General features: G+C 41.5%; 1 protein-coding gene across 6 annotated transcripts; it reads left to right on the top strand.

Annotated features, from left to right (window-relative positions):
• The first annotated feature begins 208 nt into the window (after positions 1-208).
• On the top strand, positions 209-23402 carry LOC103177407 (RCC1 and BTB domain-containing protein 2). 6 transcript variants are annotated; one of them, XM_042334183.1, is made up of 12 exons: positions 209-403; positions 6520-6691; positions 10161-10311; positions 11363-11529; positions 13952-14110; positions 14312-14419; positions 17329-17471; positions 18139-18329; positions 19597-19723; positions 20559-20692; positions 21804-21934; positions 22369-23402. In XM_042334183.1, exons 2-12 carry the CDS (start codon positions 6566-6568, stop codon positions 22507-22509), a joined length of 1578 nt encoding a protein of 525 aa, XP_042190117.1. In that variant the 5' UTR covers positions 209-403; positions 6520-6565; the 3' UTR covers positions 22510-23402. The 6 variants fall into 6 exon arrangements, with proteins under 6 accessions (XP_042190117.1, XP_042190115.1, XP_042190119.1 ...); XM_042334181.1 differs by lacking the exon at positions 209-403 and adding an exon at positions 3975-4003; XM_042334185.1 differs by lacking the exon at positions 209-403 and adding an exon at positions 3996-4018.
• Positions 23403-24909: the final 1507 nt, after the last annotated feature.

The raw sequence follows: 24909 nt of genomic DNA, 5'->3' as shown, positions 1-24909 counted from the left end.
GATTGGCACAGTAACAACCAGAAGCGCGAAGGTAGCCAACAAAGGCCCAGAAAAAGAATTAAAGGGTGTGTTGAAATCCTGTTTTTCCCCATTCTATGCAAAGCAGATCATAGCTAAACAGCTCAATTGCGAAGGGCAACTTCAAGATAGATACCAGGAAGTTTTTCTTTATCCAGAGAGTAATTAAACGATTGGAATAGGTTGCCAGGAAGAATGGTTGAGACAAGGACGTTAAAATTATCCTAAAAAAAAGCATTGGTTAATGCTGTTGTATGATGCATATAGTGCTCAAATGCCTTCAGTTGCCCATAAGAACAAAACAAATAGCCCCAGTTTTGTGGACCCTGGTAGGCCTGCTGATTCGTTGCCCAATTGACCATTCTTCATGTGTGATTGCAGATTGGTGAGTTTTGACAGACTAAGTTATTTTAACGCGTAAGGTACGATACAATTTGTAAGTTCTTTCTTTAACACTGAGCTATTCGGTGGTAAATTGTGACCAACTATTTGATTTGAATAATTCCTTTTAATTTGAGTCATGCATTTTATAAATGAATAATACTGTTACACTTGATAAAATGCAGTAAATATATTGTAGCATGTCAAATATTGATGATAAAGTCATTGATTAGAATACTTGAAATAAGAAAAAAACATATAAGCTGAAAACGTTTGCACTTTTACATTTTTCTTAAATAAAATGCCTTAATGACTCAGAAAGTCAAAGCAAGTTTATTCATAATTTTTGATGTTGGAAGACAAAGTATAGTAAAGTAATAATATAAGAAATACTTCCTCTTGAAGCTAGATTGCACATTTGACGAATGGTAACAACATCAAGGCTACTCTTGTATTTTTTTTGGTCTGTAAGAATCTGCTTCCTGCTCACCCCAAGTCAGATTGATGAATCCAATTCTAAATCCAGTTCAGAGAGGGGGTGGGAACTCTTCTTTCCCTTTGCCCCAACTGTATGTTCCAAATTTGAGCTAATTTGGTACTTACAAATAATAAGAAAATTTCTATTTAGTTTCTATTTTTGAAACATTAATTTCTGTTTATATTTTTTCTATAATTTTTCCTTCCCCTGATGTCAGTTTCTTACACTGGGTTTCAAATCCCTTGTCAAACTGTTAATTTAGATAGCAAGTTGAGAAGATATTCGGATACTTTGTGGGCATCATGGAAGAGAGAGTTAAATCAGTTAAATCTGTTTCACTCTGCCCCCAATCTCTGGAATTCCATCCCCCAGTCACTCCGCCTCGTCCCCTCCTAGCTTCCTTCAAGTCCCGCCTCAAGACCCTCCTCTTCGACCATGCCATCGGCCACACCCCTTCCCATCCATTACCCCCTCAACCCCAGCTCAGGTCTGAAATGCTGTACTCTGTCCAGCACCTTGGGACGTCCTCCTGACGTGAGAGGCACTATACAAATGTAATCTTGTTGTTGTTTCACACAAGAATACACTGTGCAGCCAGGATGGTCACCGTAGAGGAAGACCTGGGTTTCTTAGTTAATGGTAGGCAGTAAGTGCAGACAGTATCAAATCCAAGTTCACAAACACTGCTCTGGAGGGTGGGGAATGGCAAAGGACTACAGATCAATGCCAACAATGATTAACTCACCATGAAGCTGCCCTTGGATTCTGCCTGAATCACAGATGTTGTCAGCGTTCCAGAAAGTAATTCCACAAGAAGAATGATCTTAGTGACACTGAGAACTACTGAGTCACTGATTTCAGGGACTCTTGAAGTGATGCTTTGGGTAGTTACATCATCTATCTGCATTATCTGATATGCATGCTGTGTATATCTCATCTTCCTCAGCTCTCCCCACATCCAACTCAAGCTCTCATTCAGCTCTCTCAAGCACTTTGTCATCTGCACACTCAGCTTTCTGAGCTCCAAAGAAAAAAAACTATTTATCAAGTCTTTTCTTGTAACCCTATAACTGCATTTCCTCATTTCAGGCAACATCCTGGTGAATCTTCTCTGTCCCATCTCCAGCAACTTGACATCTTTCATATAGTGAGGAGCCCAAAACTGCACAGTATTCCAGTTGTGCACTGACCATTGTTTTATACAGATTCAACATGACCTCTTTATCCTTATACTTTATTCTTATAGCTCAGTGGTGGTCAACCTTTATGATCACCCAACAAAATAAATTTTCTTGACTGAATATTTCCTGACTTACGCTATTTAATCCACCACTGGCCTAACTATAATTCCTAACTCTCCACTGGCTCCCCATCCCCCAGCGGATCGAGTTCAAGATCCTCGTTTTCACCTGAAAATTCCTCCAGACTTGACCAACCCTACATCTGTAACCTCCTCAATCCCTATTGATCTGACTGCTCCCTTCACTCAATGGGCACTAGCCTGCTTCATGTGGCACCCTATCTGCCCCAGCATTGGCGGGTGGGCTTAGTCTGCTTGCCCACACTCTCTGTAGCAGGGGGAGTGGGTGGGGAGTGGAGTTGGAAACAACCCTGGTATTTCAGTGGAGCCAGGGAATTGAAGGTGGCTTCACAACAATGGGATTAAATATAACTAACACACATAACTATAACAACTAGCAGCACAATACTACACTAGTATAAAGTTTTTTAAACCAACCTGACGTTACAGTAATCCTGTACACGTCAGTACGTACCGGATGACGACCATTAGAAAGCGACCACGAGGCGAACCGAGCATTGCTTTTGATAGGCGCGTGGCTCTGCCCACCGTATGATACGAATGCGAGGGATTTTTTCCGTGTGAGCGTCCATGTGACTTTCCAGGCTGTTTGCTAATTGCCTGTCAATGAAGCAACCTTGAGCCCAGATGTTGTTGCAACTTGGGCACCTCGTGTATGCTGTTTGCTAAGTCTTTTGCAAAGAACTTCTGCAACTAAATGTTTTGCAAGCATTTTCTTAACCAGAATCTAATTAAAGGGACAGGTCTCCCTATTTCCCTTAAATAATGTATATATATATATTATTTACATGTTACTAAGGATTGCAAAAACAGGGTAATTGTGACAGAATGTTTGGGGGTGGGGGGGGGATTTTCTTCTTGACGGCCCCACAGGCCACTTCCGGCCATGGATTGGCCACCACAGGTCTAGGCTGACACTCTGCACTGCAATGCAGTGATGGGGGCCCCCAGCGTGGTTGGAAATGCTGTCCTTCGGGTGAGATGCCAAACCGAGATCCTGTCTTCCGCTTCGGGTGAGTGCTAAACATCCCACTGCCCCTCACCCAGGCCGACAATCCGCCAGAAAAAGTGGGTCACTCTTTCCCACGGCTGTGTTTTCAGGACACTGCTATGCGACAAACCGGCTGCCGGGTTCACCTAAAAACATTCAAATAATGACACTTTACAGTACATCTGGTGAAAGGTTTTGCACAATGGCTGCGGATAACACGGTGGTGATGGCGATGGTGGCAGCGGTGGTGATGGTGGCAGTGATAGTGGCAGTGGTGGTGACGGTGGCAGTGACAGTGATGGTGGCAGTGGTGGTGACGGTGGCAGTGGTGGTGACGGTGGCAGTGATGGTGACAGTGGCAGTGACAGTGGTGGTGATGGCGGCAGTGGTGGTGACGGTGACAGTGATGGTGGCAGTGGTGGTGACAGTGGTGGTGATGGCGATGGTGGCAGTGATGGTGACAGTGGCAGTGGTGGTGACGGTGGCAGTGATGGTGACGGTGGCAGTGGTGGTGATGGCGGCAGTGGTGGTGACGGTGACAGTGATGGTGGCAGTGGTGGTGATGGTGGTGGCGGTGGCAGTGACGGTGATGGTGGCAGTGGTGGTGATGGTGGTGACAGTGGTGGTGGCAGTGATGGTGGTGGCAGTGATGGTGGTGGCAGTGGTGGTGACGGTGGCAGTGGTGGTGATGGTGGTGACAGTGGTGGTGGCAGTGATGGTGGTGGCAGTGATGGTGGTGGCAGTGGTGGTGACGGTGGCAGTGGTGGTGATGGTGGTGACAGTGGTGGTGGCAGTGATGGTGGTGGCAGTGATGGTGGTGGCAGTGGTGGTGACGGTGGCAGTGGTGGTGATGGTGGTGGCGGTGATGGTGGTGTCAGTGATGGTGACAGTGGCGGTGGCAGTGATGGTGGTGGCAGTGGTGGTGGGTGACACCGAGCTCACTGGAGGGAGGGGAGCGGCCCGCGCGGCACTGCGCGGGTTGGGGGAGAGCGGCGGCTTTATATAACGGCTGCGCTGCGGCTGCGGTGGGTTACAGCGGCGGTAAAATCCGGTGGCGGCCGCTCACGCCGCGTGAGTCCGACTGGGCAGACCCGACCAATCGATGTACGCGCGCATGTCCCCGAGCTGTGGTGACCCGTATGTGGTGTCTGGCTCTGAGCTCGATTGAGCGGGTTTGGCTGGTGGAGCCGCCGGGACAGCAGGAGAGGGTGTGGGAGAGCTCAGCACAGCACAGCAGTGAGTAGCCCTGGGCCTGACCGGGCTGGGCTTGGCCGGGCTGGGATTGGCTGGGCTGGGCTTGGCCTGGCTTGGCCTTGCTGGGCTTGGCCTGGCTGGGCTGGGCCTGGCTTGGCCTTGCTGGGCTTGGCCTGGCTGGGCCTTGCTGGGCTTGGCCTGGCTGGGCCTTGCTGGGCTTGGCCTGGCTGGGCTGGGCCTGGCTGGGCTTGGCTTGGCCTGGCTGGGATTGGCCTGGCATGGCCTTGCTGGGCTTAGCCTGGCTGGGCTGGGCTTGGCCTGGCTTGGCCTGGCTGGGCTTGGCCTGGCTGGGCTTGGCCTGGCTTGGCCTTGCTGGGCTTGGCCTGGCTGGGCTGGGCCTGGCTTGGCCTTGCTGGGCTTGGCCTGGCTGGGCCTTGCTGGGCTTGGCCTGGCTGGGCTGGGCCTGGCTTGGCCTTGCTGGGCTTGGCCTGGCTGGGCTGGGCCTGGCTGGGCTTGGCTTGGCCTGGCTGGGATTGGCCTGGCATGGCCTTGCTGGGCTTAGCCTGGCTGGGCTGGGCTTGGCCTGGCTTGGCCTTGCTGGGCTTGGCCTGGCTGGGCTTGGCCTGGCTGGGATTGGCCTGGCTGGGCTGGGCTTGGCCTGGCTGGGCTGGGTTTGGCCTGGTTTGGCCTGGCTGGGATTGGCCTGGCTGGGCTGGGCTTGGCCTGGCTTTGCTGGGCTTGGCCTGGCTGGGCTGGGCTTGGCCTGGCTGGGCTTGGCCTGGCTGGGATTGGCCTGGCTGGGCTTGGCCTGGCTGGGATTGGCCTGGCTGTTTGCTCATTTCATACGAATGCAAAACCTTGAATTGCGGAGCAACCCCCCCCCCCCCCCCCCCCCACACACACATACAAGTGCATTCTTCTATTTTATATTATTGTCTCAGGGCCATTCCTCGTTCACCGCAACCTGATTAATAAAATCAGCTGTCACTGCACAGTTAAGTCACGTTTTGCAGATCATGTAATGCTACTCTTTGTTTCTTCCCCATTAAGGATAATAATAATAATATTATTAATAATAATAATGCTTGTATGTGATATGGCACCTTTTCACCCCTTCGAGACGCTTCAAAGCGCTCCACAGAATAAACTGTAAAGTGAATTGACTTTATATTTTGTGGGCGAAAAGATTAAACTGAAGTAGAGCATTAAGCCACAGCTTTATAGAAATTTTACTTTTGCATGTGCTTTGCACAAGCTTGGTAAGGTTTGCATGTTAAAATTTCACAGAATCTGTATTGTAATGCATTTCAGTGAACCCTGTTAACCCTGTAACCATCCTAGCTGGACAAGTAGCAGGAAAATTGTATCTTGGTGCGAAGGGTAGGAGAGCACCATGACTAGTGTCTGACACGTCATGCTGCTGTTGACTTATGTCTCCTGGTTATTGTCAAAACCATATATGTGTGACATGTTACTGCTACTGGACAACTATGGTCAAATAAATTAAAGTGAGTTAACTCCACCTGGGAATGCGAAAGGAAATATATTGATAGAGCTTTACTCCTTCCACTCAAATAAAGGACATTTACCACAAAATATCCCATTTTATTATTATTTATTATATCACACTTATCCAAAATATTCATACGTTGTAGATTAATTGACTACTCATCTCACTGCTGGTGGAATGTTGCTGGAGCTGCTCTGTTTACCTGCATAACCATATTTCTGATTAATGTCACTTTGTGAAGTGTTTCAAGGCATGTTTGCATGAAAAACTTCTGAGGAGACCAATTTTGTGCATTGTGCTATCTAATAATAGCAGACTTCCCATTCAGCATGTGGAATGAGTCTCTAACAAGACACGGGCAGCAATTGTATACATCTGTTGTATATTGCTCTGTTATTGGGCTCTACTCAAGGAAGCTCACTGTCAGAATTCAGTTACTTATCGCTTTTTGTTTGTTTGAAATCTAAATTTGTTAATAGCATTAGTAATATTGAGCCAATGGAGAAAAAAATAGGTGTAGCTATTGAATTGTATTTACTAATCACATTCAAATACTGTAGCACAGAACATCGAGTTACCAGTTTTTCATTTCTCTTTGATATAAAAGTTGCTTTGCTTCTTTGTAGGTCCTGTGTGTCACTCTGTGTTTTGCTGAGCTGAAGGAATCTTGTCATGGTAGATGTCGGGAAGTGGCCGGTGTTTGCGCTGCTTCCACCACAAGAGCTCAGTTCAATTCGGCAAGCGTGCATCTTTGGCACATCTGGTAATGAGGCAGTGTATGTTACAGAAAATTATGAGGTAATGCTCTTTCCTTTTGTAATTTCTTTACATAATACAAGATTATTGACATTGAATTGTTTAAAAATGTGACAGGGGTTATAATAGTATAACGGTAAATGTTGTAACGTTCAAGAACATAAAGAATAAAATAAGAAGTGATCTTTCAGCCCATGAAGTCTGCTTTTTCCAAATAATATGTACAATCTATCGTACCTTGCACTCTACCCCAATTATTTAACAACAGCAATATTACATTTGTATAGCGGCTTTCACGTCGGGAGGACGTTCCAAGGCGCTGGACAGATAGTGTTATGGACCCGAACTGAGGGTCGGGGTGGGGGTGGGCAAGGGGGTAAGCAGGGAGATTGACAGCACGGTTGAAAAGGAGGGTCTTGAGGTGGGTCTTGAAGGTGAGACGGAGGGACTGCGGGATGGAGTTCCAGGCGGTGGGTGCAGAGTGGCAGAAGGCCCGCCCGCCGAGAGGACATGGGCTCCAGAGTTCTGGATGATCTGCAGCCTGTGGAGAGAGGAGTTGGGGAGGCCAACAAGTTTGCATAGTCGAGCCTCGATGTAATGAAGGCGTGTATGAGGGTTTCGGTGGCCTGCGGTGTGAGACAGTGTCAGAGCCGGGCGATGTTGCGGAGGTGGGTAAAGGCAGAGCGGGTCATGGCGCAGATGTGGGGTAGAAAGGATAGTTGAGAGTCAAATAAGACCCCAAGATTCTGGACTGGCTTAGCAAGGTGGAAGGTGCAACCATGGATGGTGATGCTGTCAGTGCCTGAGATGAGGAGGCGCTGACGGGAGCAAAACAGGAGAGCCTCGGTCTTGATGATGTTCAACTGAAGAAAGTTAGCTCTCATCCAGCACAGCAGTGGTCCTGGAATCAAGGGTGGAGGCAGAGAGGTAGAGTTGTCATCGCATACATGTGAAAGTTGACCCCATGTCTGCGGATAATGTCACCAAGAGGGAGCATATAGATGTTGAAGAAGAGGGGACCACGGACAGAGCCCTGAGGAATGCCGCACGAGACGGTGCGGGGGTTAGAGGAGAAGCCGTTTGAGGAGATGAAGTGCAGGTGGTGTGAGAGGTGTGATCTGAACCAATCAAGGACAGCGCCGTGGATGTTGAGGTGAGAGGAGAGGTGGTGGATGAGGACAGAGTGGTCGATGGTGTTGAAAGCAGCAGAGAGGTCAAGGAGGATGAGGAGGCAGAAGGAGCCCTGGTCGCAGATGGACAAAATGTCATTTGTCACTTTGACCAGGGCGGTTTCTGTGCTGTGGGCGGAATGGAAGCCCAATTGGAGGGGTTCGAGAAGGGAGTGGTAGGAGAGGAAGAAGCGAAGCTGAGAAGCAACAACTCATTCCAAGACCTTGAAGAGGAAGGGGAGATTAGAGATGGGGCGGGAGTTAGGGAGTAGAATTTAATCTTTTACAGGAAAGTTCTATAAAATTTCTTGCTAAGCCACAGTAGCAAAGATACCAAACATTTGTTTAAACTTACTCATCCTTATAAATTGACAAGCTGTGCATTTCTAGCTTTTTGGTCCCATCTCAATTTAGTATTTTCTAGATGCCTCAGTTTAGATTGGTGTTACTTAGATAATAGATCGGAGTACTGATATTGTGTACTAGCCGTTAGTCTTGCACATTAAGATGACTGCTTTAATATGGTGAGTTACGGGAAAAAAGTTTTATGTTTACATGGAAAGTTATTGGGAGATGTTAGACTAAGTGTTGTGTTACTGGTGAACTCCAGAGAACATTAGGGAAATATATCCATGCAGAAAATATCAAACTTGCAGAACAAAGACTACAATCGGGTATCAAAATCTAATTATATTAAAAATGGAAAATATACACAATAGATGCAGAGTCCTGTAGCGCAGTGGTTAGCACATTTGCCTCGCAAGCAAGAGGAGGTGTCTTTATCTGAGTATTATGTGCTTGCTGCTTGCTACATAATTGTACAGTTATGCGGGGCTGGGGTTTTTGCGAGAAGGAAGATGTTAGCCAGCCAATGTTCCTTTAAGTCTCCCTTCTCTTCAGCCTTCTCCTCCTCCGCCCTCTTCTGGGGAATGAGGTAGCTGATTTTATGTTTGAAAATGGTTTTGATGTTGCTGTTCAGTACAGGTGAAAGGGTTAACCCAATACTGGTGACAGCAGAGAGGCTGAAAGTGGCAATTGAGAAGCACACAACCAGTAGTAATCCTGAGGTAAGAGGAGTTAGGGTGGCCCCACTGTAAGAGAGAGTGAGTATTCCAATCCAGACCCAGGTAAATTTCCACATGTAGAATATTCAGACTCTTAATCATGGTGAGGGGTGACACCCATTGACTTAAAAATATTTGGCACATTTGGTCAATGGAATGCCAGGCCCATTGCATAGTATCAATCCCGACTGATTATTTCTAATAATACTAATCTTGCATTTGATATGGTGCCTCAAAGAGTTTCACAGGATATTCTGTAAAGTGGAGTGACGGTATGTATTTTGTGGCGGAACGTATCAGCCAATTGGACCCACAAACAACCACAGTGAATGAATGACCAATTTGCATTGTGGAATGTATTCCTCCAGAGTGTCCTAAAGGCATAATATAGCCTTTCACTAGGGAAGGATGCCTCAAAGTGCTTTACACAGATGACAGGGAACCTAGCAGAAGGTGTTAGGGGGGGTGGCGGGGAGGGAGAAGGTGACTGAAGGAGCAGTTTAAATTGGTCCTAAGGCAGGCTTTAAAGGTCGGAAGTGTCACAAGATTCTCTATGGTTCAGGCACAGGTTATTGCTTTGAGATTTCAACTCTTAATTCTCCAGGATGCACAATTATAGAGTTTTAACAACATACATTATTATATGCCTTGTTCTCTGTGAGCATTACAACTACTAAAATGCACGCACTTTCGTTCTGAGTTTTAGTGAACAAGAGTGCAGTACCTCGAGAGAATGGGGCTGTCAGCTGCTTGGAGTCAGAGGAGGCCGATCACAAGATCTCGATTTTTGTCCCTAGGACTTCTGGCTTTTATCTTTTGCTTAACCCTGAAACAGTTTCAATGTAAGAAGTAGTTTTAGCTAGTTCTCCATGTTGTATATTTAATATTTCTAGGTGTTGTTTACTAAAGTGTAAAACTATTTCTAACTTATCTTGGCAGTTTTGTATGGCTATTGTCACACTTTACTGCCATCTTAACTTAATCATAACAGGGATGACATATTTGTTAATATAAAGACCAAAATGTGAAACAAAAGTCTTCCGCTGATAGAAATTAAACCACAAAATCCAGTGATATTGCTGTAAAGTTGTGTGTGTTTGTTGAGTGAAAATAGCATCTGGCTTATGATGTCTCCGAATAGCCTGCCAACTAGGTTCATACTTCAGCGAGATATTGCTTGGTGTCCCACTGATTGTATTGCAGCAAGTCGGCAGCTTGTGAAGATAACAATGAAACAAAATATAAATTAAATCTGACTTCAGCTTGTTTCTTTAACAGGTATTTGGTCTTGGGACTAACTGCAGTGGTTGCTTAGGAACTGGGGATATTCAGAGCACTATTGAACCCAGGAAAATTGACATTCTATGTGGGAAGAAGATCATTCATTTAAGTTATGGAAGTGGACCTCATATCGTGCTTGCTACTGCAGGTAAAATATGTTTCTCCAAAGATAAAACTGTACAAGATGCAAAACAAGTCTAGCTCCCAGCCAAGTAAAATAACAATTGAGATGCTCTTTCCAAATCAATATGTTACAGGAACTCCCTGTGAGCTTCCTGGCGGGCAACACAGCTCAACATTAAATACGTAAGAGCATTGCCAACATCTTCCTGTCCACAGCTCGGGCCCACGTCTCTTCCCATTAAGCAATAATTCCACCAGTTGGAGGGGCAGAGTTTAAGCAGCAGTTGCGTGCCACTCTGCAGGCCAATCGGAAACCCTGCAGGGGAAGAATTTCCACCTGGGTGTCACTTAAGACTTTTTCTTAGCTTTTCACAACATGCAATTTTAGACTTCTTAAATTCAGTGCAATTTTGAAAACAGTTTTCTGTAAAGAAAATTGATGGGAGAGTCAACATCCCTGACTCTTAACTAAAGTGTATATATTTGTCACTGTTTGCCTAGTGTCTCTTAGAATTTTTAACAATTTAAGGATTCTCCTGAGATATTTGATTGAGAGACTTTGCAATCTCTGAGAATTCCTCAACTAATGTGATAATGCACCAGCACATTGTCTACGTAAACGGACACTCATCCTGTTAGGGATTAGAGAACACCTCCACCATCAACCTATTGAATTAAATGCGAGGAAAGAATGTTGTGTCACTCGGGGAAATAGTTTGTTTACTGTAAAAAGCACAAATAGAATACCTTGTTTTTCTTTGTGGTGAATGACACTGATTCCCAGAGAAAGAACGGCATTGAATGGTGTGTTATTTACCCTCTTTTAAGAAAATGATCATGAGGCTTTAAAATGTTGACATGCTCCAAACCTAATTTTAATAAACCAATTGAAGCATCCCACAGCATTGTACTTTGTAACAAAAAAAGCTGCAAGTCAACAGAAATATTTTCATCCTTTTTCCCCCTCCCTTATTCAAGAACAATTTCCGCTCATAACTTTAAACACAATATGTGTGTTCACATATTGCCATAGTTGCAGAAAGATACATATTGATTGATATATCTGTTGGTTTCAGACGGAGAAGTATATGCTTGGGGGAACAATGGTTACAGTCAACTTGGCAATGGAACAACCAATCAAGGATTGTCTCCTTGCCAGGTTTCTACCAATCTGCTACACAAGAAGGTGACTGAGGTAGCGTGCGGATCCCATCATTCCATGGTGATGACATCTGATGGCGAGGTGAGAATCTGTACTGGGGGAGTTCGGCATTGTCGAAGGTCTATCTTTTGGATGAGACGTTAAACTGAGGTCCTGTCTGCCTAGTGCTTGTAAATTTTAGCAAGCTTACAATAGATAGCACTTTTCTGCTTTTTCAGATCCTTCCAAAGCTGCTTTGGGCTGCTGGTCAAGGTGAATATTAATATTTCATCATCATTCTTCAATAGCATTATCTTTAGGCTGCAAATTGCCACTTTAAGTCCAGGTACTGTGCTTTTCCAGTTAGTAACCAGGATAGCTGATTCTCTTTGTGTTTTTTCTCAATATTACCTTTATTCTTACAACACTGTAGCCTCTTGTGGTATTATTAACAATTTGTAAATTTAAATTGTGGGTTGTTTGGTTAAAAAAATCTTTTAACACTATTTGTGATTTTTTTATGGCATATTCTGATTGAACTGATGAAAGGATTTCAAACTGCAGTGCTTTGTATATGTTACAATAAAATTGTGAAACCAGGGATTTTGTGAAACACCTGAAATTGTCAGTAAAATTGTGAAATCATGAAATTACTGAAATTATAAATCAGGGATTTTGTGAAAATGAATACTTTCCCATGAACACTAGGAACTGGGTTGATATAGCGATACACCTTAACAAACCAAAATGCTTTTAATCAATCTGGGCGTGATTTGAACCCAGATCTCAGATATGAAATGTCAGTAACAAAAGCATTGCACCACTCATTTCACCTTGCATTTATTTTTTAACACTCGTGTTTTGTTATGTTGTTGCTTTCAAAATAGGAAGACCTTCAAGAGTAAAGTGTCCATATCGGGTACAAAAATGGAATGTAAATTAAACTTGATCCCAATGTGGAGTCGTGTAGCTCAGTGGTTACAGCTTTTGCCTCGCAAGCGAGAGACCTGGGTTCGATTTCCAGTAGGATGAGACCTTGGGCAAGTTTCTTTACTCCACACGCCTGATAATAATCCCTCGAGGAAAAAAAAATTGGTCACTTCAGTCCATGACTGTTTGTGGGACACTGCTGTGCGAAATTGGCTGCTACATTTTGCCCACAAATATACAGTCAATTCACTTTACAGTATATTCTGTGAAGCGCTTCAAGACGTCTAGAAGACGTGAAAAACGCTACATCAAATGCATCAAATGCCACAAAAAAGCTCAGACAACAAACAAAGAGGTGGACAGGCTGGTGAATTGGATAGCTATTACACTGACATCATTATGATTGCTAATATTCGAAAATGAAAAGAGTTTCTTCTGGTGTTCTGGCCAACAATCTCCAAAATAAAATTGGTCATTCACTTCATAGCTGTTTGTGGGACGTTGCTGTGTGCAAAAATTGGCTGCTACATGTCCTTTACAGTATAAACTTTACAGTATATCCTGCAAAATGCTTTGAGATGTCCTCCTGAGATGAACGTGCTGCATCAAATGTAAAAAATATTCTTATCATCACCCCCTGCTGTAAACATGCTGGCAGTTATTTATCACCCTGCAGAACAGGTTAGAGTGGAAAGAGCAAGATATCAAATTACAACCAACCCAACACAAAGACAATCGATCATCCCGTGGAGCGGATTCTGCTCTTTATAGTAAATTCTTGAAGCCCTTTGAGATGTCCCCTCCTGACATGAAAGGTGCTATATCAAATGCAAAGATGATTATTAGATGAATATATTTTTTATGTAACTAAAATTTTCTGCTAGCAATAAATATTTCAAATTTACTTCCTTATTAAAATTAAAGAAGCTTTTTTTTACTGAATAACATGTTAAAATGAAAAACTAGCTTTTAGTTACTACTGTATCTCTAGTACCTTATCTATCAGTTGGTAGCACTCTCACCTTTGACTGAGAAAGTTTTGAGAAAGCGCTCTGGAACCTGAGGGTGAGAAAGCGTGAGGGACCCTATATAAATGCAAGTTGTTGTTGAGTTCAAGGCCCACTTTGGCATTTTGAATTCAGTCTAGGCTGACACTCCAATGCAGGGCTACGCAAGCACTGTGTTGTCGGAGGGAGCATTCTTTGGATGATACATTAAACCAAAGTCCCACCTGGCTGTTCATGTAGATGTTAAAGATCTTATGGTGCTATTGAAAAAGAAGGAAGCTTCTCCCAGTGTCCTGACCGACAATCTCCCAAAATAAAATTGTCCATTCACTTCATGACTGTTTGAGGGACATTGCCGAGTGCAAGTGGCTGTTTCCTTCAAATACACAATCACGACCCTTAACAGTAAATCCCGTGAAGTGCTTTGAGACATTGAAAGGTGCTATATCAAATGCAAGGTTTTTTTATCAAGCCATTCTCATGATGGAAAGGGACTTTTAGTTTGATAACATTTAGGAGCCTTCAGTGGAGAATTAACACAACTTACTTCATTAATACTGCATATTGAAACTTTTTGTTCCTTATAGGTTTATGCCTGGGGTTATAATAATTGTGGTCAAGTCGGATCTGGGTCTACCGCTAACCAACCAACACCAAGAAGAGTATCCAGTTGCTTGCAGAATAAAGTGGCTGTTACCATTGCCTGTGGCCAGACATCTTCCATGGCAGTGTTAGATAATGGAGAGGTGAGTAGTCCTGTGTATTTGGTAGACATATTTAATTATTGTGTCTTGTTTTAATACAGCCAAATCTCATTAACTCGTAATCTGACTTTTCTCAACACTATTATAAGATTTTACAAAGGTTTATGATGAAGGTTAAAAAATCTCACACATGTATTTTGATGCTTGGGATTTTTTATGATGCTAGTTTGCTTTGTGTTGCAGGTATATGGCTGGGGTTACAATGGCAATGGGCAGCTTGGATTGGGTAGCAATGGAAATCAACCAACCCCATGTAGACTGGCAGCATTACATGGGATACATGTGTGTCAGGTATGCTTGCAGTTGTCTTCTTAGGAATCTAAGTGATACTAGTTTTATGGCATTTCTCTTAATGTTCTGTCATAACATTTTCTTAATCTTTTGATCATACTAATTGACCAATAAAATGCGTGCAAGAATGCAGTGTTTATTCTAGAGTCCTCTCGTGAGATTTTGCTATATTATGAAATGGAATAATATAACGATCGTTAACTGGGGAGTGGCCATGGAAGAAGGAAATGATGGGAATCGCCTATCTTAGTGGTTAGAGCACTCGCCTCGCAAGCGAGAGAACCTGAGTTCAATTCCCGGGCATTGCGAAATGTTGGGCGAGTTTTCTTACTCCACACGCCTCTGTTTACCTAGCAGAAAATAGGAACTTGGTTGTTAGTCAATTAGTGGATCGCTTTTCTTCAAGATAAATAAATGTGATTTGGTCACATAATCCATGACTGGTTGTGTGGACTACTATGTGCAATTGGCTGTAACGTTTTGCCCACAAAACACAGTATATTCTGTGAAGCACTTTGAGATGTCTCGAAGACGTGATAAGGCAAGGATTATTATTATTAAATTATAGGCACTAAGAAATGTTTTTCTCCCAATACTGTAAGTGGAGCAGCTAACTGGAACTGTACATTATAACTATTCAACTATCTAAGTGTCTTGTGCTGTGATCTAAAATATTTAGATTGTATAATTCTCAATGCTTTGAGACACATGGCTGATTACACAGGAAACACGCCATTTACTTTCAAATCTCATGTGGTGCGGCATCATCATCCAGATAGAATTACACCAAGATAATTTTTAAATTTACAGAAAGAAGATGGCATAGATTTGCCTCAAAGTCTCTTGATGAGGATGATAGTTCAGTATCACATGCCAATTTAATGGCTGTGTTACATTCCTGTAATGTCTTCCTCATTCTCCTCGAGCTCTGCTTGCTTTGACATTTTTGATCACTTCTCCCTTGATCGCCTTTCTTCTCTCACCCACCTCTGCGAGCACCCACTTTGCTGGTTCCAATAATAATAATCATGGTATTTGCTATAACGCCTTATATCATTAAGATATTTCAAAGTGTTTCACAGGATAAACTGTAAAATGGATTGACTGTTTTGTGGGCGAAATGCAGCAGCCAGTTTGCGCACAGCAGTGTCCCACAGTCATGGAGTGAGTGACCAATTGTATTTACCAATCTTATTTGACCCATCACCTCCACACTCTTCTTCAATAACCTCTCTTCCTTTTGCACACTCATTTGTGGTATATCTCAGGCCTCTATACTCAGTCTATTCCTTTTCCTCATCTGCATGTTCCTCGTTAGTGAAATAATCCGCAAACATTGGGTTAGTTTTCATATGTACACTGATGACCTCCAAATCGATCCTCTACTTCTACCCTTGATTACAGGTCCACTATTGTTTGTTTGTCTATTAAACATCAAGTGTTGGATGAGCCTCAACTTTCTTCAGCTAAACATAGACAAGACAGAAACAATCCTCATCGGCTCCCACCAACAACTCTTTGCTTCTGCTTTGACATCAACATCCTTCCTGGCCTCTCTCTCCAGCGCGGAACCATTTGGTTTGACCCTGTGCTCTTATTTCCTCCCCATCACTTGTCCATGACCATTACTGCTTTTCTGCATCTTCACCAATGCCTGCTTCCATTCTCATCATCATGTTGAATCCATCATTCTTGCCTTTGTCACCTTCAGACCTGACTTTTCAAATTTGGTCGTCGCCAGCTTCCCTAGCTTCACCGATCACAAGCAATTGTCACCCAAAACTCTGCTACTGTCCCCATGGTCAGTAGGCTCCATTAACTCCTTCCTATGCCTCCTAAAGAATCAACTTCAAGATCGTCACACCTCCAAATCCCTTTGCACCTGCCTACCTCTGTGGTCTTCAGCCTCATTCTTGTTCACCCTTCTTCCCGGCAAACTCGGGAATGCTGTGAGTTTCCTGCACCCTCCACCCATCATCCATGGCTAAGTCTTTAGCTACGTTGTGTTAACCTCTGAAATTCCCTCCCTCATCCCTTCTGTATTGCCTCTTATCATTCTTGCCTTCAAAAGCTACCTGAAATCCCCTTTAACCTTGGCCATGATCACCTCCTCAATCCTCTGTTTAGTGCACTGTACTGTGTCTGAAAAGTGCTCCGAGACATTGCTTTACGTAAATAGCACTATATACATGAGGGAGAAAGTACCATAGTGTGAGAAGATTATGAGAGTTGGAGACTTGTGAGGCAGATAAACACCAGCATGGACTAGTTGGACCTTATTGCCTATATCCATGCTCTAATGTTCTATGTAATAATGTACTTTATTGTTGTAATGACTTCTGTACCTAAAGGAGTGCAATTTACTCTTTCAAGCAAATTCGTCATTTGGAAAAAATATTTTTCAATGATTTTGACTGATTTGTTTTGTAGGAGAAAATTGCAGTTAAAGTGCATGTTTTGTATACATAGCACGACTAATTCAAGGTCTAAAATACAAGAATGACCATGCGTAAGTCTTTTGATGGGCTAATTTCTCCATAACTCTAGTGATGCCATTAGTATATTTTTTATGATTGACTCCCACTCACAAACCAACATTTTTCTGGAATACTTGATGTCCAAAATTGGAAAGTGTTTCATATTTCAAAGCGCTCTGACACACCGTCCGGCATGGAGGGCGCTATATAAATCCAAGTTGTTGTTGTTATATTCTAGTATTGACTTTAATAAGTACAAGATTCAGTAGTACCATACCTTCAGTGATAGGAGGGGTAAGCTGTCTCCAAAATCAATAAGAATCCATTTGTGTATAGAGTTCTAATTTTATTCATGCTCTAGTTACAATTTTATATCTTTTTCACGTTGGGAGATTCCTGTTAGTGAAGCTTTACTTCTCACTGTACTTGCAGATTGTTTGTGGCTATGCTCACACTCTTGCACTAACAGACGAGGGCATGCTCTATTCCTGGGGAGCTAATGCTTATGGTCAGCTGGGCATTGGGATTAAAAGCAACCAATCCTGTCCAGTCCAGGTCAAGATGGAAAGGGAAAGGTAATGGTCATGCTAATACTCGGACATTATTTAGTTCCATTAATTAATATTTTATAATTATGATTACATGTTTTTGAAATTAGAAATTTTGTTGAACAATTAATACAATTGTGTGTAATGCTTAGCATAATCATTTGTTGCACCAATCACTGATAAACTGACATCTGGTGACCTTTAAGGGAAGGATTCTGTCTTTAATGGAAGTGTATCTGTTTTGTCGGCTTTCAGCCACTATGCCTTGAGCCTCTAGAACTCTACCTCAATCCCTCCTCCTTGCACATCACACCTGAACCCTTTCATCTCGAACTTGAACGGTTACCTTTCTCTTCTCCCTGATTCAGCATCAAACGGCGCCATTGTTAAGCACTCAGAGATGCCATGCTAACGTGAAGAGGAAGTTAATATTCTTTGTTGGTTATCAAGAAAATATTTGGGAAGCTACTTTTTTAAGTGAGGTTTCATTGCATGAGTTTCAAAATCTCAGGAAAGAAGTAATAGCAAATTGCAAGCTTTCCTGTAAGCAACCAAATGTGAATAACTATTAATGTTCCTCTAACGCCAATAATTGAATATCACAATTAATGCTTTGCACCCAAAGTGTCTGCCGTTTTCCTGAAATCAATGTTGACGTGTCTGTATTTATCACGTCTTTTCTGGCTCTCTTCAGGGTTGTCGAGATCGCAGCCTGTCATTCCAGTCATACCTCTGCTGCTAAGACCCAGAGTGGTCAGGTGTACATGTGGGGCCAATGCCGGGGTCAGTCAGTCACTGTCCCACATCTCACTCACTTCACTTGCACTGATGATGTATTTGCCTGCTTTGCTTCTCCTGCAGTTACGTGGCGTCTGCTGACTGTAGGTGAGATGGTGTTTTGACTATTTGAGAACAATATGGGTGTTCTCTTTGTGGTGTGTTAAATTGATTTGTGTGTGTGCTTTCAGCCATTATAAATCACAGCTTTCACCCGCTGCAAGTATTTGAATGTCACCACAAATACTTGTGATTAACCAAAATAAGAACCTGGTAAAACTTCATGATAAAAAGAAGCATCTGAACTTTTCTGTGTTTAAGCTGTTCTTTAATGGAATAGTTCCAATGTCTTGCTTTCAATAGCCCACTTGGCAGATTATTTCAAATGTTATTTCAGATTATTACTCCTGAACTTGAACCCACAACTTTCTGACTCAGAGCTTAGAGTGCTATTGACTGAGACAAGCTGAAAAACAGCATTTTTCAGATTGTCGAACTGTAAGATCAGATCAGATTTCTTAAGGGTGAGATCAATCTGGAGTCATATTTAAGTTATATTATTATCAAAGGCCTGTCTTTACATTTACTCGGAGTTCTTCAGGGAGAATGTAGCAGGACATCATGTTGTGTAGGAGTTTAGGAAAAGACCAAAAGGGGAGGTGATGGGGGCAGATCCCTTGCCAAGGCCGCTGCATGACTGTGAGTGAGGGTTGTTAGCGTGGATACATATTCTCAGACTCGCACAACATGTGGATCAGGCTCTGACCCTCACACAGATTGTGATATCATAAATACTATTCATTCCTGTAAAGTAGACCTGAGTCTGAATCTTTACAATGCAAAACTGATGCTAAGAGTGTAAACCTTGTACTTTGCACAGCATTGGAGCACAGCTCTGTAAAATTAAATTTCCGTAAGGGTTATTATAATAATGATAATCATAATAGTAATGCTTGCATTTGATATAGCGCCTTATCAGATCTTTGAGACGTCTCAAAGCGCTTCACAGAATATACTGTGAAGTGAATTGACTGTATATTTTGTGGGCGAAATGTGGCAGGCAGCCAATTGCACACAACAGTGTCCCATAAACAATCGTGGATTGAGTGACCAAATTTTTAAATTTAGTTGAGCAAGATGAAGGTGAAAGAAATCTACAACTCTTCAATGCACTTATTGTAGCTTGCAGAGTTTGCTCATTGAATTTATGAGAACATTCTCTCATAAAGTATTGTGGGTGTGTAACTGTTATAAAAGCATGCCAGAAATGAAATTTTTATTAGATTGTTAACTGATAGATTAGTGAAATGTATTCACAACTAGTATTTCTTTCTTTGCCACTTCTAATTTGCTTATTCATCTTTTCTTGCTACAGAGGGTGAAAATCACTTGACAGTGGCTCAAGCACTGAAGAAGGAGTTTGACAGCACTCAAACCTCAGATTTAAAGTTCATCGTGGAAGGGAAATGTATATACGTTCACAAAACTGTTCTCAAAATAAGGTACATATTAGCTTATTGTTTAATATACTTTCTATAAAATGCTGTTTGCAGAAAGCTCTTGGAACTTGTTTTGCAGTGTTTGAAATCGTTTATTTTTCAGAATTGATAAGAAATTCCTTATTCTGAACAATACTGAAATGTTAATATCCCTCATCGTAGTACCTCTTAAAGGGTTCAATGCAAAATACATCGTTTTCATGGAAGACTAGTTTTACAGAATGCAAAGGATTTGAAAATATCAGATATTTGGTTTTCATATGTCTTTAGTTGTGTCTTCGAGGATCTTGGCATCTTGGTCACTGATCTAGAAAACAAAATCATTTTTTTTCTATCAATCATCTCCATCCATTTTCATTCTTTTCCTTCACTTCTGACTTATTTTTTATTCTATTTTTTTCCTTTTCTGTCCTCTCTGGTTAACTTCACCATCCCCATTTTGATCTACTCCTTAGACCATCTATCCTGCCATACTACTCACAGATTATTAATACTTATGGATTTCCCCTTGCTCTCCATCTGCTATAACCTGGGTTTCATGCCACTAGATCCCAGAGAAGTGACACAGACACCTTATTCCCTTTTTCTCCCAGAACGACACCTTGCTCTTCATTGATGAACCGCTTTGTGCACATTCCCTCTCTGCCCCTACCTCGCCTCGTAATTTGTCCAGAGACTGCCCCCTTGTTACCATTTCCCAAATAGGTTTTCCTTATTTACCTGGTTATTGATTGCCAACTCTCTACAATTGGGGCTCAATAACTAAAAAGTACAGGAAGAGAAACAAACTCATAATAGAATGTTTACAAATTATTTAATTTCTTTATTATTCCTGTAGGTGTGAACATTTCCGTTCGATGTTAACTGATGAAGATGTTGTTGAAATCGATCAGTTTACCCACCCGGTGTACCGTGCTTTTCTGGAATACTTGTACACAGACACAATCAACCTGCAACCTGAAGATGCAATAGGTATACCTATCTACTGTCTCTGTAAAATCCAGCATTAGTGGCGGGAGTAATAATAATATAATAATAATCATTGTTTGCATTTGATATAGCGCCTTATCAAGTCTTCGAGTCACCTCAAAGCGCTTCACAGAATAAACTGGAAAGTGTAGATTTTGTATGAGAAACTTGGCAGGCAATTGCGCGTAACAGTGTCCCACAACCAGTTGTACTCAGCAGTATTTTAACCAGGAGTTTCAGATACAATGTGATAAAACTATGATAGGAAAGCTCAAGTCAATTATACTCATTTTGACTGAGATATTTTAGTAAACTTGAAATGATTCCTATCTTTTTATCATTTTCTGAAGCCTGCTTTCTTTTATGATCATCCCCCTTTATTTTGTGGAAGCTGCAGATGTAGACTAAAAGCTGGGATGCTATTTCTATTTGACGAATAATGCTAATCCTTCTGCGTAAACAATTGTGCTGTACTCACATTTATAAATATTTAAAACTGATTTGTTTACCCTTCTTACTGATATAATCGCTGTAGGCATCAGAACAATTATTGAAAATTAAAAATAGTAGTGAAGTTAGTGCAGTCACTGCAGTGACATGGGGTTACAATGTTTGCATTCTCCATTGATGTTGATGATAGATGATAGGGCTGATAATATATTTGGAACCATGATTAGCCTGTTTCTACCAGTTAAATAGTATTGTATACTCTTCAGTGTTGTATTTTCTTAAAGTTCCTTAAATTTGTGCTTTTCTGCAAGGTAATTATAATTATAATAATTATAATACATGAATAATTCTCCATATATATTTGTGTTGTCAGATTTTTAGTTGATGCAGTTCAGGAATTTACAAGAATGATACCGCCTAATAATAATCCCTCCAAAACAATAATAAATTGGTCATTTTCAATCCACGACTATTTGTGGGACACTGCTGTGCACAATTTGCTGCTGCATTTCGCCCACAAATATACGGTCAATTCACCTTACAGTCTATTCTGTGAAGCATTTTGAGACGTCGAGAAGACGTGAAAAGCGCTATATCAAATGTAAGGATTATTATTATTTGCTGCTTTGGAAAAGTCCGTTGAATATATTATTTAATCCCACAGGCCTTCTGGATTTGGCAACATTTTACAGAGAGAACAACTTAAAACATCTTTGTGAACAGACTATTAAACAAGGCATTTCAGTGGAAAATGGCATCAATTTACTGTCTGCTGCAGTGAAATATGAAGCAACGGTAGGGAAATGTGTACTGTGTGCAAGGAATGTCTTTTTGTTGTCTCCCGCTGACTTCCCTCCCCTCAGTCCATTCCTAGTCAGTGGAAAAAATTACAAGCAGATTTGCTCTTCACCAAACTGTCTTTGTTACACTGCCACTGATAGTTGTATTCTTCAAACTAAATTTGTGATCCAAGTTTTTTTTGTTAGTTTAAGCAATTATTTCAGAATATTTTTGTTTAGATTTTATTGAAGAAAGATAGTAAAAGAAATACAACAACAACTTGCATTTATATAGTGCTCTTCACGCTCAGAGCACTTAAATACAGTGATATGATGTAATGCAATAAAATTGTACAAGGATAAACAATCTTTAAACTAAAACTAGAGGATAGTCAATGTTAAAGGGATCATAATAATCTTTAGGTAAATTAAATACAAATTTTTTTCCAGGGTTTGGAAGAGTTTTGCTTTAAGTTCTGTGTCAATCATTTGACAGCAGTAACGCAAACACAAGCGTTTGCAAGCATGGATCATGACTTGCTAAAGATATTTATCAGCAAAGCAAGCAAACATGGAGCATTCAGAAACTGAAGCAGCACATTACAAGCAGTGAAGGCAATGGTTCACACTAGAAACTGAAAACACCAGGAGCAGCTCGATGTCCATGTATAAAAGTAGTGGCTCCAATGACAAAAGTAAGATTGTGATTTTCCATTTACCTTTGCAGAAAACAAAATACTTGCAGAGGTAGTCTTCTCAAAATATTTTGCACTTTATTATTAGATAGTTCACATACAGCCATAAATTCTGTTTTGTTTAGAGCTGAAGTATGCAATGTTGCTTTCTTTTAGCAATATTTTTGTTTGAATTAGAGCTGCATAATTCATGTGGTGTCTGTTTCATAAAATCCTATTTGATCCATTGATCCTATGTTTGTGTGTCTGCACTTAAAATGACAGGCTGTTGTACTATGTTGTCAAGAATCTCAGAATAGAAGGGAAACACAGCCTCCACTAATTTGTTTTTTTTATGTACAGCATCCAAAAATACTCTGTAACATTTCAGTGTTTTTACACATATTACAGCTTGAAGTTTTTTTAAAAAAAAACTCTAATGTTGAGCTTAGGTTTGCAAACTGCTCACATTCAATTTTTATACAATGCAGCAACCTTGCTATATTGTTAAAATATTCATTTGTTTATAACATGAATGGAGTGTGTAGCACATTAACTGCACATGCCCACAACCAGCCAGCTCAATTCCTGCTATTTCATGGATCCCTGCCATCATTATAATGAAGCTTCACTAAAGTTTAAAAGTCATTTGAGGTTAACACTATCCTTCATTCATCCTTTTATTAAAGGATTTTTTCCAAGAATGGACTAAAATATAAAGAGAGAATACTTTTCTGTTGGGCAGTTCATTTATGGAGATTACATCCTTAATCTTTAAAATTAAATAATAATTTTGTAAAATAATGTAAATGTCAAGGTAAAGGGACTACTTTAAAAAAACAAATTGCATTTATATACAGTAAAGTCCTGATAACTCGACCCAGTCTTAAATCGCCAAGCTGTCACTATTCCGGCCGCTTCCCACGCAAAGTGTTAACACTCCACTTGTCCCTCTGCTTAATGCGTGACTGGTTGCATTCTAGAAATTCTCTTAATTACACTCAATATAAAATTGATTGGATAACTTGCATGACTCAAAACAGAAGTAAAGACATTTAATTTTCACATATAACCTGGAAGTATTGTATATTTGTTCTTTAATACACTACAGTACATCTCCTGAGAAGTACCATTACCAATACAGTAACAAATAAGCGATAATCCTGATGTGAAAGAAGTTATGTAAATGCAATTTGTTGAATTTGCTGTTGATAGGAAACAGAAAATAAGTGCATTGATAGATATATGCCTCTACTTATACTAAACTTAACACTAAACATAAACAATTTTTAAACAATAAACTGACAGTTGCAGGGGTTGGGGACACTTGCACGTTGATAGCTGCTCGCTCTGTGATAGTGTATGTTAGTGTGTACAATACAAGCTCGCAACCCTCCTTTTGTGGCTCGAAAGGCTCTGTGCCCAACTCCTACGGTAGTGCCTAAGGGACGCAGAGTAGTGTAGCGGTGAGCGCGCTCGCCTCGCAAGCGAGAGGACCCGGCTTCGATTTCAGGGCGGTGCGAAAGACAAGGTTCCTTACTCCACATGCCTCCGGTTACCTAGCTGTAATTAGGAATCTGGTTGTCAGTCGATTGCCGGATCACTTTCCAGGGGTAATAATCCTCTCAGTGGACTGTGCAGAACTGGCTGCTACGTTTCTCCCCAAAATGCACAGTTAATCCACTTTACGATATATTCTGTGAAGCACTTTGAGATGTCTCGAAGACCTGATAAGGCGCTATATCAAATGCAAGGATTATTATTATTAACTCACCCTCCGGATAACTTGGCGCTAATTCCTTTTCCCTGGGAGCGGCAAGTTATCAGCACCTTTTGTAGCACTTTTTCCAGGAGGACATCCCAAGCAATGCTATCTATTAGAGGAAATCCCACTTCCCACACCTCTCACCCACAAACATATGCCTACACCCAAACATTCCAAGTAATATTTAATGCAGTCTCAATTAACTTGTTTGAAAGAGATAAATATCAGGAATGAAGATAATAAAAATAACTACAGACTGAGATGATCATGTATACTGCCGTGGAAAGCAGTTGGTCAGGGTAGAATAATGTAAATTGTATTGTTAGGTTGATGTGGATTTTTGCTGGATGACTTTGAGGGGGCAAAATATTACAAAGAAATACTTTGAAAATGTTACCTCCCAGCAGGTAAGAATTGTTGGGACTTTCTCAAAATTCTGTTCTGATGGCCTCCCCCACCTCCTAAAGGAGCTCTGACAATGTCAGTGCTTCAAGAGACAATCACGTAAAATTGTTCGTTGGGAATTCGGGGGGAAAATTCTTCTAACAACCT

Source organism: Callorhinchus milii, unplaced genomic scaffold (assembly GCF_018977255.1).
Source record: "Callorhinchus milii isolate IMCB2004 unplaced genomic scaffold, IMCB_Cmil_1.0 Scaffold4, whole genome shotgun sequence".
NCBI lineage: Eukaryota > Metazoa > Chordata > Chondrichthyes > Chimaeriformes > Callorhinchidae > Callorhinchus > Callorhinchus milii.
This window is presented reverse-complemented; position numbering and strand designations above follow the sequence as displayed.

What these genes read in the sequence shown, in the direction of transcription:
- LOC103177407 (XM_042334183.1), top strand. Translation starts at nt 6,566, where the DNA reads ATGGTAGATGTCGGGAAGTGGCCGGTGTTTGCGCTGCTTCCACCACAA. An exon ending in ATGTTACAGAAAATTATGAG is followed by an intron (nt 6,692 to 10,160) that starts GTAATGCTCTTT and finishes TTTCTTTAACAG; the next exon opens with GTATTTGGTCTTGGGACTAA. An exon ending in GTCAAGATGGAAAGGGAAAG is followed by an intron (nt 17,472 to 18,138) that starts GTAATGGTCATG and finishes GGCTCTCTTCAG; the next exon opens with GGTTGTCGAGATCGCAGCCT.